We start from the raw sequence: 14736 nt of genomic DNA on the forward strand, positions 1-14736 counted from the left end.
CCGTCCACATGGATTTACTTCAAGCAGATTTTTGCAGCAGCATGGGTATCTGATGATTTCGAAGCAGATGTCATGACAGAATGGCACCAGCTAAATGCTGCCACTTGCAGAAATCTGGATGATTACAATCGGAAGTTTTGGAAAGCTCTACTTCCAGTAACTTCCTATAGGTTTGTGCCATTGACAGAACAGATTGAAAAATACTGTTGTGGCCTACCCAAAGGATTGAGAAAATACTGCACGAAGACAAAAGTCACTACTTTGACGCAGCTCATCGAGGTAGCAAACACTGGCAATGGTTTGCTCAAGGGAGAAGATTGTGAATTTAACACTGGCGTCAAGGCAGGATCAGGCAAGAAAAATTCAGCAAGAAGCACGTTCCCAATGAGGCTCCTAAAGGGACTCAGGAGTCCGCCAACGCAGGGAAAGACAGAGCTACGGCTGAATCAGAAAAAGGACCAGCAAAGAAATGGAAAAGAAGTTTTCCTCGCAAGTCAGAAGAGCAAGAAAAGGTGCTGAGGACAGAGAACAAATGCTTTATATGTGAGCAGCCTGGCCACATTGCTTACTATTGTCCTACAAAGAAAAGGCCAGCTGATTCTGATGACAAGGAAGACAAGAAAGGAAAGAAGCCCATGGCTGGTCTAGTGCCAGATATGGTGGGCGACAAGCCAAATTCAGATGCAAGTGAGCTTTGCAGAGCATGGGGAAAGGTCAGGGATCAAACAGTGCTTATCTTCTTTGATCCAGGTGCCAAAGCCAACTTCATTTCCCCAGAATTGGCTTCAAAGTTGGGAATCAGACCTGAAGAGATGGGGTATACAGCAGAGGCAGGTTTGGCATGTCCTGGCCATACAGAGGCTGTGACACCCATCATCGGAAAGTTGCGCCTACATATCCAGTCCTATGTAGATGCTGAAGAATTTTACATCATGCCACTGGACGGATGTGATGTGTTGTTAGGTATTCCTTGGTTTTTTCGTGTACAGGGAATCCTGGATGCCTACAACAAAAAGATCACTGTATAGAGCAAGGGAAAGACTCACATTCTGGATGTAAAGCTTAAAGGGGAGTCTATTCCTATTGTATCAGCTTCTGCTATTACTTCTGTAATGAAAAAGCATCTTTCTGCGTACTTGGTTTTTGCACGTGAAGTGTCAGATTGTGATGAATCAAATTTATCTGTGCTAGATAAAGAAAGGTCAATGTTTTTACAACAGTATAGTGACTGTTTTTCCGATTCATTACCGTCTCAATTACCGCCAGAGAGACCCGAGGACCATGCGATAGATTTGGTGCCAGGCAGCAGCCCACCAAATAAGCCTCCGTATAGGGTTAGTGCGGCTCAGCAAAAAGAGATAATGGGCCAAGTACAGGAGTTGTTAGAAAAGGGGCTGATTCAGCCTAGTTCATCTCCATTCTGTTCTCCAGTGTTGTTGGTGTAGAAAAAGGATGGCTCATGGTGTATGTGCATCGACTACCGTGCACTGAACAAGAATACCATCAAGAATAGGTTCCCTATACCTAGAATTGATGATATTATGGACAAATTAGAAGGAGCAGCTATGTTTAGTAGGATAGATCTAAAGAGTGGGTACCATCAGATCCGCATTAGATCAGAGGATGTGCACAAGACTGCTTTTAGAACGACGTTTGGCCTTTACGAATTTTTAGTGATGCCCTTTGGTCTCACAAATGCTCCTGCTACGTTCAATAGGATGATGGACAGAATTTTCCGTCCACACTAGCAGTTTGTTGGTACGTTCTTTGATGACATGATAGTCTATTCAAAGAATGAAGAGGAGCATAGGCATCACTTGGCCATTGTGTTCAAAGAGCTACGCAGTCATAGGTTGCTCATCAATGCAAAGAAAAGTGAGTTTTTTCTGGAAGAGATTCACTTTCTGGGACACATTGTCTCGAAGGATGGTGTCAGAATGGATCGTGCAAAAGTTGAAGCGATCAAGTCATGGCCAAATTTGAAGACGGTGCATGATGTCTGAAGCTTCTTGGGACTATGCTCCTATTACAGAAGGTTTATCCGAAATTTCGCTGAGATTGCTTCACCTTTACATGCTCTTCAAAAGAAGGCAGTCACTTTTAGATGGACACAAAAAGAGATTTCAGCTTTTAATCTCTTAAAGGAAAAGATGACTTCAAATCCAGTCATTGTCTTGCCAAATCTTAGGAAGTCATTTGTGGTCCAGTGTGATGCCTGCGGTAGTAGCATTGGTGCAGTGCTAATGCAAGATGGCAGGGTAGTAGCCTATGAGAGCAGAATTTTGCAAGGGCCAGAGATGACCATGCAGGTCTATGAGAAAGAGTTACTGGCTGTGATTCATGCGCTCTTAAGTTGGAAACACTACCTGCTAGGTGCAGATTTCGTTGTCCAAACGGATCATCAGACCTTGTGATACTTCTTGACACAAACAAAGTTATCTGAGAAGCATATGCGATGGGCAAATATCTTGTCTATGTTCCATTTTCAGATTGTGCATGTGGAAGGCAAGAAGAATGTTGTGGTTGATGCCTTGTCAAGGAAGCCACAAATTTCAGCTGTGTCAATTCCTTATCATCATGAGCTTGATGATATGAGGGAACAGTATGCAAATGATGAAGATTTTGCAAGGGTCTTCGAGCAGCTAATGGATGGACAACGTCATGAACACTATCTTCTCAAAGATGGCTTTATGATGATGCATGGCAGATTGTGTGTCACAAAGCCATTGCGACGCAAAGTTATGGAAGAGAGTCATGTCCCACCGTATGCAGGGCATCGTGGTATCGATGCTACAGTTAAAGCGGTTGAGACATTCTTCTACTGGCCTACATTGAGAAGAGATGTGGATGCCTTTGCGCGAGAATACCTAATATGCCAGAAGGTCAAGTTTGACAGGCAAAAGGCACTAGGGTTATTGCAACCACTGCCTATTCCAGATAAACCATGGGAAAGTATTGCTATGGATTTTATCTTTGATCTTCTAAGAACGCAGACAGGAAATGATGGTATTTGGACCATCATTTGCAGATTCAGCAAGTAGGCTCATTTTATTCCTATCAGGAAGAAGATAAAGCTTGATCAGATGGCACGCTTGTTTATGAGCAATATTTTCAAGTATCATGGCATGCCACAGTCGATTGTTAGCGACCGTGATCCACGCATGACAAGTTTGTTCTGGAGAGGCTTGTTTGAGAATATGGGCACAACGCTCAAATTCTCTTCGTCATTTCATCCTCAAACAGATGGGCAGTCAGAATAGGCAAATTCTACTGTCCTAGATCTGCTGAAGTGCTATGTGTCAGAGCATAAAGGAAAGTGGGAGCAGTATTTGCCATTGGTGGAGTATGCATACAATAATACAGTGCATTCATCAACTGGCAAGGCACCCTTTGAGATAGTTGAAGGTGGCAAGAAAGTTCCTCCCATACTGCATACAAAGGACAAGATATTTGAAGCAGATAAGTATGTTCAGGACATGGATGAAATGTACAAGAAGGTCAAAGTGGCCTTAGAAAGGACTCAGGCAAAGCAAAAGAAAGCAGCTGATCGTCACCGTCGTGAAGTGGTATATTCACTTGGTGATTGGGTGCTTTTACGCTTTGAAAAGGCAAGGTTAAAGAAGATGAAGGGCAAGGAAAGACTGTTTCCAAAGCTCAGCATGCGTTACTATGGGCCTTTTCAAGTGTGCGACATAATCAGTGATGTTGCATATAGGCTGAAATTGCCTGACAGTTAGAAGATTCACAATGCGTTTCATGTGAGTCTTCTCAGACCCTATGTGGGTGATGTGCCAGAAGATATGCCAGCTGAAGATCAGTCGGAAGTCGAGGAACTTGACGAGATCTTGGTCCCTGAACAAATTTTGGCACACAAAGAAAGGAAAGTGAAAGGCAAGGTTGCTAGGCGTTACTTGGTAAAGTTCAGAACCTATCCACCAATGGATGCTAAGTGGATGGAAGAAGGTGAACTTGCAGAGTCACCAACTGTGTTATCACTTTACCTTGAAGCCTTCGATTTGCAACCTACCTTGACCCCTTGAGTTTCAAAGCTACATGGATTGTCAGTGTGACAATGGCTTCTGAAACAAATGATGTACATGGTATTTAAAGTGAGCTCAAATCAAATACCTGTTACATGAATGTTAGAGCTGTACAAATTGTCAGTTTGGCAATTGCTCTTATGGAATGTCCCAAAGTTTCGTTATTGCTATAGAAGTGAGTATTTCTTGTCAGTTTGTCAAGGATACAGTGATTGCTTCTATTGAAGAGTACATATGTAACTGCATTCTTAAACTGTCGGTTTGGGTATGCTCGAAAGTGTTACGGGATCCAACGTGTACTACAAGACAGTGGCAAAATGTGCAGCTACCATTTTGTCATTGGAAAGTTAGTGACTCAAAGCAATGGCAGAGTGCGCAGCTACCACTATGTCATTGGGACAGAGTTCACACGCAGGCAATACATGAGTCGACGAGGTGTTGAATACACCAGGGTTGACAATGAGCATGTATGTGTCGTATATGTGTCGACAGGTGTTGAATACATCAGTGTTGACAGTAAGCATGTACAACATAGATGCAAACGAGGACGTTTGAGATTTCAAGAGGGGGGTATGTCACCAACGTGTGACTACTATCTATCCTTTTTGTTGATTTCTTTCTTATTATCTATTTACTTTCACTTTTTGGAAACACCCCTCGGGAAATCTAACTGCCCTGCATTGCATAGCTAGTGTGGAACTGTCCAGAGGGAGTCCAGGCCTGAGGGCAAGAGAGCACTAAGGTTGGACAAGGACTATGGTTAGCCAAGTGGGGTCATTGACTAGCCAAAGTGGAATCCTTTGCTACAGAGGCTACATTTCAGTTTTGGATGTGGCCGCAGTGTACAAAGAGGGTCGGATGACCTAGAAAGATACAATGGCAGCATCTCCTAAAATTTAGGGAACTGCTATTTTGGGACCTGAAAATGTGTTGACGTCATTACCTCCGGAATGACAAGGGGAACATTTTCTTACTCTGCCGTGAAGTCAACTGGGCAACCGGTTGGGATATTTTTAGACGGCAACCCCGAAACGGGAAAATGCTTATAAATGTGCCAAGTGGCACCTTCTGGTGCACTTGCCTCATGCAACAAGAAGTGGCGCTGAATTTAGGAGGGGGAGAGCCTCATTTTCAGATTTGTCAGAGGTTAAGAGCTATGGAGTGCTTGCTTTCCCTCTTATGCACAGTGCGGTGCCAGGAGTGATGCCCTGCACGCTACGCACTGCCCTCTCTCTCCCCTTTGACCAATGTACAGTTGTGTGGGTTCATGCGCGATTGCCGAGGCAAGAGCCTCTTGCACAGGTACTGGATTAGCTAGCGGCTAATCCCCCCGCAGGTACAGGTGAATTCGGAGAGGTTTCACGCCAGAAATCTCGTCTGATTCAAAGGGCAAGTAGCCCTACAGGTGCGGGAGCTCGAGGACTTGCTACGGATGCGACCGGCACGCGAAACGGAGCCCGAAACAGTAAATTACAGCCTGCTGTGTATTTTTGCAGGTTTAGGGTTTTGGCCCTAAACGGACCCTAATACCCCCAGGAGGTTCGGGGACGCAAGGGGACCGCTGTACAGGTGATCTGGCGCATTTTCGGGGCTGAAAACAGAGAATTCAGCGTGCTGCAGATTCTCGCCAGGTTTTGCAAAGTGCCCGTATGCGTCGGGAAAGTCAGTCAATGCGTGGGAATACTGATTGTGAAGGGTCCTAGTACAGTTTTGCTGCCGAAATCAGGCCGGCACAGTTGAAATTCAGCCAAATTTGTGCGGGGCAGCTTGTAGGGATCCACAGCATTTATTCCCTCTTTTAAAGAATAAAGAAATACCGAAAGGGGCGCCTAAGTTAGGGGCCAATCTGGTGTCGGTCTTCTCATACAGGTGCATTCTAGCATCTGTATCCCATTCCCCTCTCTTGTGTCCCTATAGCGCAGGTAAAATAGACGACTAATAATGGGTGAAAGCTAAATCACTGAGAACGGGAATATCTGTAAGGCCACCAGGAACGGGTACTTCTGATGCGTCACATCGGATGGGTGACAGGGAGCATCGGAAAGAAGTATCCGACTATCCGAGAACGGACATCTCTGATGCGTCATAGGATGGGTGACGTAGAGCATCGTGAAGGGGATTGTACCGTAAGTTCGGTAGGAAAGGACTAGGTGATGGGTATTCCTGATGCGTCACAAGGTGGGTGACGGGTGCATCGGAAAGGGGATATCCATAGTCGAGAGGAAATCTGAACTGGAAAGAGGAATACGTGTACAGACGCAAGCACAAGAATAAAGATGGGTTCTGAGAAGCTTTTCTTAAAAATCGGAAAATTTAAACGAGTTTTCCGGGAAGAGCAAACGCTTTCCCGCGAGGAATCTGTCTGCATTGCATTTGTGCATGTGGTTGCATCCAGGGACGCCTGGGAAGTGCTGTGAAAGCATTGTTTTTAACTTATAAGGTTTTATTGAGTTTTTGGGAGATTCATACTATTTTTAAAATACGTCGGCCGCCCATTTAATAAGTGGGCAGCCATCTGACAAATAAGGCAACAGATCAGCCAGCGTTTTCTCTTTCTCTTTTTCTGGCAGAACAGTGAAAAAAAAATGAACAAAAAATTGAAAAAAAAAAAAAATTGCCGCGATCTCTACGCGAGCAGCTATTCGTACCGTGGCGAAGAAGCTATAAAAACACCATATGCCCTCACTGAAAGGGAGTTACTAACGTCAGCAAGAGAAGACTCTGCCGCCAGATAACACAAGAGATCGTGAGACTACAAAGCATGGAAGTCACTCTTCCCGCGCAAGAGCGACAGGTATCTATTGTGGATTCGCCATACGAATTGTTGTCGCGTGTTTGTGTGTGTGTTTGCAGGTACTTCATCGCGAAGGAGAAGCGAGAAGGATTCGGCCTACGCTTGGGAATTCCGGGAACGGAATTTGGAAATTGTCTGTGGAGTTTCGACTCCGAGTACATACGGAAAAAGGATTGAGAGCTCGTCTCTCGGATTTCCCTTACGAGAAGGAATGACCATCGAGTCAGAGATTTAGAACGGAGGGGTTTTCTCCGGTTCTTGTTCTTGTAAAAAGATTCTCCCTAATAAAGGATTCTCTTTAAGGGGGGGGACCAGCCCATCTTCTGGTCCCTAGTACTGTGTCGATCTTCTCACACTCTCTCTCTCTATATTTATTTCCTATATCCTTTGGCTTCAGTATCAAGTGATAAATTCTATTTATCCGAGTATATTTTATATTGTTGTGCGCTCCCGTTTGTGACAGTGGTATCAGAGCATGGTCTCCTCTCTTTCTCTGTAAAGGAGGACGACTCTGGGAAGATACGGGAAGAAGTCATGACAAGCCAAGAGAGAAGTAAGCAGGCGGAAACCTAATTCCTGCAGGAAAAGCTCGCAGAGTTGGAAATTTTTTTCTCTCTGCAAGAAGTTGACACAAGACTTGGGATTCTTTGAGAAGGCGACAAGAGCATGATGCTCAAGAACCTAGAGAATCCAAGGAGCGGAATTCTCAAGATCGTTCAGAACCCAGAAGATATCCATGAACATCAATCCAGAACCATAGCCAAGAAATCCCGTCATCTCGGGAAGGGTATGAAGAAGGTCTCTAGACCTAGGAACACTCCAGTGAAGTTTGATACTTTTGACGGAAGGGAAGATGTCTTAAAAGCTACTGCTTTCATTTGACAGTTTGAAGTTGCCTTTGCAAACGGAAATTTCTGAGAAGCGTCGAAGGTGAGGCATGTGACCAAACACCTCAAGGGGGATTGCAAGTACTTGGTGGTATACCAAAGCTCTGCAAGGAACTTACAATAACAATTCAAGGCTGAATTCTCCGGCAAATATTTTTTTCCTCTACACTTTGAGGAAGGTATTCAAGAAGATTGGGATTGGTTTGCCCAATAGGAACATGAGCGAGTCAAAGCAAGTAGTGGTTCACTCTTGCCAAGGTAGCTCCATTCTTGATCCTCTCTGAGGAAGGAAAGATGAACAAATTCAACAAAGGACTTTTGCTCGAATTTTGTAAACACATCTGCAAGATACTTTGCAGCAGATGATGGAGTCAGCAATAAAAGCTGAAAGTGTACACCTTAGTGTACATAGAATACAATCCCCGCAGTGGGACGAGAACCATTGAACACAGAAACAACGAATTTTTGTTACCTCTCCTCGAAGGATACATTGCTATCCGGAGAAAGTTTGGAGTAAGGGAATTCAATCTAACTCCTGAGTTCTTGAATAGAAGACCCTCAAACTTTAAGTGAGAGGGTAGGTCTTTGATTAAAGTTACATCTTTGAGGAAATCATAAAGTGCATGGTGCTTGTTTGCTCTTTTGCACGAGGTATTGTTATGTCTGACCAAGACTACTCACTCTCGAGTGTTTATGAGAGTAGGATCAATTTGAAACATTGTTTTCTAAGATGAATTGGTTTGCTCAACTAGCCGGACGGTCAACTATTGATCTGGTATTTAGTAATTCTCGAATAGATTACCTGCTACTGCAGGTAGGAAAATTATGAAGGAACCATTCTGAGCTTTCCAGCAAAGAAAAGCTTTCACTAAGCTTGAGTACCTTGTGAACCAACACCCCCTACCCGGTAAGGGAAGATATGGTAGTGCTTTTTGCACAAGTGAATGTACACTCTCTTTACGAGGGGAGGAACAAGCGACGACTACGGCGTGTGCTCGAGGAATCCAAGGATTGAAATCCTAGATTATTTGATGAACGAGTTTTGCTCTAAGATCGAGCCAAAGGATCGTCAAGTTGAGCGTCTTCGCTCTAAGGATCTTACGAAGGGAAGGTAATTTCCCAAGTTCACCGAAACTCTAACACAGCTTAAGAATTATGTACACTTTTGAGTACATGGATAACACACGAAGATGCAAACCTATGCCGAGGAACTGGATGAGAGTTTGTTATACTCTCTTGAGCGCCTTTTTGCGCGCAAGGATATTCCGACACGAGAATCTCTATTTGAGATGTGCTCGGTAGAAGAAATTTGAGTTTCTCTACGGAGAAGAGGTTTTTTGATGGTCGTTGATCATTGAGTATGCTATGTGCTTTTACCATTATAGTAGCAACTTTTGGTTGCGATATATGTTTCTCCATGAGCAGGTCAAGTAGCATTTACACGCTGCTGGAATAAATTCGAACTCTTATGTTCGTAAGACTATAGTTCGCCAACCGTTTCAAAATTGTAAGAATTACTTATGGGAGAACATCCCTGAGAATCAAAGAGGGTTCGCTCTATTATGAACCGGGTTTGAACGTACGTTCAGAAAATGCTATGGCTAGAATCCTATCTACTTGAGATTTTGCAAGGCGTCATTGATGCTCGCAAGGTGAATCATTTTTTTATGATTCTTTAAGGAAGAGATTCTAATGGGCGTCTGGAAAACACTGCTGGTGGTAATAACTTGCAGGAGGAAAAGATTGGAAGGAAGTGCCGCCGTGGACAAGGAATCTTCGGATTGGAACCGTCCGCTTACGTTGAGCGATAGCCTGGAATACAGAACCTTCTTTAAGGTGATCGCAAAATTTGTTTGTGAAAGAAAGACATCGAGGTTAATGCTCTATGATTTGGACATTCCCTATGTGGGAGGACACAAGAGGTTTAATATCCTCAGAACTAATATCGCAAGGTTATGGGCAAGGACATAGACCTAAATTGATTTTTAGGAGGATTATTCTTCTCGGGATTGAGAAGGTGGAATTGAGTTAACAGATTCTCGGAAAGACGCGAATGACGAGTTCTTACATGGCTCGTAAGTTTGATGAATGGTGAAGGATATCCTCGAAGTATTAGAGGAAGGACATCAACTGGTAAGGTAAGTATTGAATTATGAAGTTTTTGTTTAATTTACTTTTTAAGTTCTGTACTGAGAAAGGACTAGCTCAACTCACCATTGAGCAAGATTTGAAATTTTTCCGGCTTCTCCCCGGCATTTCAGTTGGACCTTTACAGTTGAGGACAATTGTTTATAAGTGAGAGGGATGTTGTTAAATTGGCTTTATCTGACATAAAAATAATTCTAAATGAATTATTGGATTTATAAGTGAGAGGGTTTTCTCAGCCCAAGGCAAGAGCCTTCTGTACAGGAGCCGGATTAGCTAATTGCTAATCCCCTTCAGGTACGCACAATTCCATGGCGAAGGAATGCGAAAACCGAAAATTTTCTCGCGTGAAAACTCGTCCAATTTAGAGGGGAATTGTCCCATTGCGTGCGGAAGCTTCTGAGACACACGTAGATGTCTTTCCTCCGCTCAAAATGATGCGAAACAGGGAATTACAGCCTGCTGTGTTTTTTGGCAGGTTTAGGGTCTCGCACCTAAACTGCAATGTAATGTCAGGGGAGCCTCGGGAAAGCCTTGGGTGCTTGTACAAGACAATTTAGAGGGATATCCTGCGAGAAAACTCGTCCAATTCAAAGGGCAAGTGACCCTCTAGGTGTGAGAGCTTGAGGGCTACCCATAAAAGTGATTGGCACGCAAATCGGAACGCAAAATAGGGAATTTCAGCTTGCTGTAATTTTTTGCAGGTGTAGGGTTTTGACCAGTTTTGATGCCTACGAGTCCTAGGAGCTTCAAGGAAGCTAGGGAATCATTAAATAGGTGTTCTGGTGCAAATTGGAGACCAAAAACAGAGATTTCAGCGTGCTGTAATTTCTCACCATGTTTTGTAAAGTGCTCTAAAGTGCGTGGAAAGTCACTGTTTACTTGGGATTTTGTACGTGGAGACTTCTACTGTGGTTATGCTACCGAAGTCAGGTTAGAGTAGGGGAATTTCAGCTCGATAAAGTGGGACAGCTAGTAGAATAGGTTTTTCTCAAGTGTAATAAGAAAAAAGAAATACCGAAAGGGGAGCCAACATGGTGTCATTGTCTGCTTGGAAGCACTCTAGCTGCCAAGCCGTGGTTTTTTGAAGTGTAATTCCCAGTCATAGGTTTATTCGTGAAGTTCCTTTGTGTCGTAAAGTTAAAGTAATGATCGGGTGAAAGCTAAAGTATATCGCCCTACAGGCCGGTTTCATGGTTCCGTTTCTGGGACAGAATCACTTTTTTCTTAAAGAGTGAGCCTTGGTTGGTTTGCGGTGAAGACACAGAGCATAGGAACTTGGAATTACTGGACAAACGACGCCATGGAAGAGGGTTCCTCTGCACCGGACAGACAGGCTATTCCTCCAGTAATTGAGGCTGGCGAGAGTTGACAGTCGCCCCTGTCTGTACCTTTTGTTGATTTGAATGCTCCACAAGGTCAATGGTATATGACTTGGCAACTAGACGAGGATGTGTTTAGGACACAATTGGTTGCCGTTGTGAATGTGTTTTCTCGGTTGGTGCAGAATCCTAGTTTATGGAATATATACAAGCGCCACCAGTGTCACAGCAGACAAGGCAACTGTCTCATGCTAGAGCCTGTTGAGGCTCAAGCCCAGGTCCCTTATGCGTCGCAGCAGGGCAAGAAGCACTCTCATGTTGAGGAGTCTCCTTCTGTCCACAAACAGGTGGTTAGGACGCCTAATCCGCAGGCTTTGCCAGTTCAGCCAACCACCTTTCAAAGCCCAAATGTTGCATTAAATGTGCGGGGAACTAGTTTCTAGGCTATCCAATGGGTTTTTCCACCACCCACGGTACATCTTGGGTATTTTGGGGGTGGGTCAGTGTTTCAAAGCATGGCTGGCTATACGCCTGGAAACCAGCAATATATGCCAAGAACAATGTTTGGTGGTATGCAAGGCATGATGCCAAACCCCATGTATGGTAACATTGGCATGCAGCAAGGGTTTTGGTGCAACCAGGGCCAGTTTGGGGTGTCACAGGGCTATTTTGGCATGGCTTATTTTTCCGACCAGCAGGCACATATGGCACCAGTGACGCAAAATGTCAATGGCCAAGGGGCACCGATGATCCCTATTACAATGCCCATGTTGCAGACAATTCCCTATGACAATTTGGGGGCATTGGAAAAGCCAAAACATTGTCTAGTGCCAAGTGAAGATGACCATGGTGGAGGTTATCAAACATGGAAGCTGGAAAAAAAGGAACAAGTTGTGGAAGCTGGAAAAAAAGGAACAAGTTGTGAAAGAGGATGAAATGGAAGTGCCAAAGATGAGTGTATTATAGTCCATCGGCTAATGGTGAAGCAGGCGGAGGAATGGAAGCCCCCTGAAGCAGAGTTGCCGAGGTCAAAAGAACCAGCAACACGTCAAGTCCAAAGGAACTGGCATAGAAGGGCAAATTAAGAGGCTAAAAGGCAATGTTGGTATTCAATATCTAGGCTGAGGCATTAGGAGTTGGAGGAGTGAACCATCATCTCTGCGACTATCACAGTCTCATATAACATCTAGCTCATGTATGTCCATATTTTCACAATAGGTCATGTAACATCGGGTTGATTCTGCTGCGTAGCGGTTTTGGGCTGACCTTGCGGAGTAGCTCCACCTCCACTAGTGGTTGCTAAAGCGGTGCCACCCGCAAAAGTGTCCAAGGAATCTCGATCCTAAAGATGCTGAGAAATATGCTGCAAAGCAGCTAGAAGATTCTCCCAAATGGTAGCACAAGCAGAGGATACAGGGGAATGGTAAAGAAATTCATACTGCAAGGAAGGCTTGGCCAAAAGTTTAGTAGGTATGTTCTCTAAACTGATCACCTTGCCACATATGGCAAGCTCACCTCAAAGCTACTGTATGTGAGAACTAAGAGCAATTCGAACTAAAAGTGATGCAGCAAAGGAAAGAGAGTACTCGGCTGAAATATGCAAGCTCAAAGAGTCCAGGTAACGGTGATGAGGCCACAGAAGAGAGGAAGCAATTGGGAACAGGGAATTTGCCACTGCTGAGGCATGAGAAGCCGGCAAGAGGCTAGAGCTAAGCTCCTAATACCAGCAATGGGAAGGAGGTGAAGATTGCATAGAACACAAAACATTGGCAATAACAGTATTGTAAAACATAAATGCTAGCAAGCGTTAGAAAACATAAACGTTAGGCATTAGTATTGTAGGAAAATTGGAAACAGTGGCTCGCACTAGTTTCCAATTATTTTCCACCTACGGGCAATTTTCTAGGGTTTTCCAGTTTTTTCCAATTATCCCTCTATTTTGGGATGCAAGGTTTTTTTTGGGGGAGGTAGGGAAATTTGGCAAGCTCCCTATATAGGGAGAGGGTGTGCCCACTCCAGAGTTACCAGTTGTGTTATAAGTATAGCTTGCCAGCGTTTTGGGTCTCTCTTTAGCACTTCTCTCTCTTCCTTGCAGAGTTTTTCTCTCTAGCGTTTCTGCCAGATCATCCTCCCTCTTTCTTCTGCCTTTGCGTTTTTGTAGGTCCTCTCTCCTGTATGTCATCTCTTGCCCTAGGCAACACTCCAACTCTGCATATTCTGTAGATCTAGGAGTTCTCCGTGACGGAATTGCTCTGAGAGGTTACACATTCAGAGGTTGCTACTATCCACCATCAGATACAAGAGATTGTGCACCTGTTACCGCTGTTTTCAGCCATATCTATCCATCTTCCACTTCCCCACATGGTATCAGAATTCCAATGTCGAGATCTGACCTTGGAGCGTTTTTGCAGTGTGTTTGAGTTTTTAGAGAAGATTAGCGTGCTGTTTTTTCAGTTTCAGATCCGGTATTATGGCATCTAGTGTGAGTTTTGAAGGATCTGGAACGAGTTTTGCAAATACAGAGAGAGGTTGTCTATCGGCTACGGTAAATTTTCTAATTTGGAGCGGTCATTTTGATCGAGTATAGATGAAATGCTTGCACTACCCATTGTCATGAACGATATGCGGAGTAAATCTTTGCAGTGTATGCTATGGCCTTCTTCAAGCATTATGAAGACTATACAAGAACTACAAAGCTTGTCGCATGCTTGAATTTGTGTGATCAGTGCAGCTGTTCTTGTTTATTGCATTTTAAGCAAATGAAGATTCATCATTACTTGCTGTTGTTATTTTGTTCAAGCGATAATTGATGATGCAATTTTAGCTATGGGGGAGATGCATAGGGGCTGCCTCATCTTATTTTGGGTTTTGTATAGCAATTCATTATAAGACAATAGTGGAGGTTGGTTTTTATTTTATAAGAAATTTGAGGAGTATGTTAAAACAGAAAACACTCATACTGATCTGTTTTCTGTGTACATGTTAATGCAGGACTTGCTCTTATTACTCACAAAGAGGCACTGCTATGGACAGATGGCAGGTACTTCTTGCAAGCAACTCAACAGCTAAGCAGCCGTTGGAAGCTTATGCGAATTGGAGAAGATCCTGTAGTTGAAGCTTGGATTGCTGATGTAAGGTGTTAGAGCACGCTTAAAACCATGTATAATGAATATAAGGGGTGTAATTACATAAGTTGCATGCACGTACAGAATTTGGAAAACGATGCGGCTGTAGGAGTCAATCCTTGGTGTGTGTCAGTTGAAAGCGCCCAACAATGGCAGCAGGCATTCAGCAAGAAAAACCAGCGCCTTGTCCAACTCGAGAAGGACTTGATTGACGAAGTTTGGAAAGACCGGCCTCAATCTTCTGTCTATCCAGTAGCAGTTCATCCTATTCAATTTGCCGGCAAACCATCTGAAAACAAACTAGCAGAGCTACGTGCTAAGCTTTCAGAAAACAAAGCCAGTGCTTTGGTCATTACAGCACTTGATGAGGTGCAATTTTGCACTTGCAGCTTGGGTCAAATTTATCAGTCTACTGAAATAACA

General features: G+C 43.9%; 1 protein-coding gene across 1 annotated transcript in view; it reads left to right on the plus strand.

Moving 5' to 3' along the window:
* The window catches only part of LOC147445566 (aminopeptidase P1-like), a 133748-nt gene that overhangs the window by 71495 nt on the left and 47517 nt on the right, over window positions 1–14736 (plus strand). Inside the window, exons 3-4 of the mRNA XM_086525037.1 lie at window positions 14180–14319; window positions 14398–14682. Of these exons, the coding sequence (XP_086381163.1) occupies window positions 14180–14319; window positions 14398–14682 (425 nt within the window). The remainder of the gene's footprint in view (window positions 1–14179; window positions 14320–14397; window positions 14683–14736) is intronic.

The sequence above is a fragment of the Adiantum capillus-veneris genome, chromosome 12, assembly GCF_014529385.1.
Source record: "Adiantum capillus-veneris isolate H3 chromosome 12, ASM1452938v2, whole genome shotgun sequence".
Classification (NCBI taxonomy): domain Eukaryota; kingdom Viridiplantae; phylum Streptophyta; class Polypodiopsida; order Polypodiales; family Pteridaceae; genus Adiantum; species Adiantum capillus-veneris.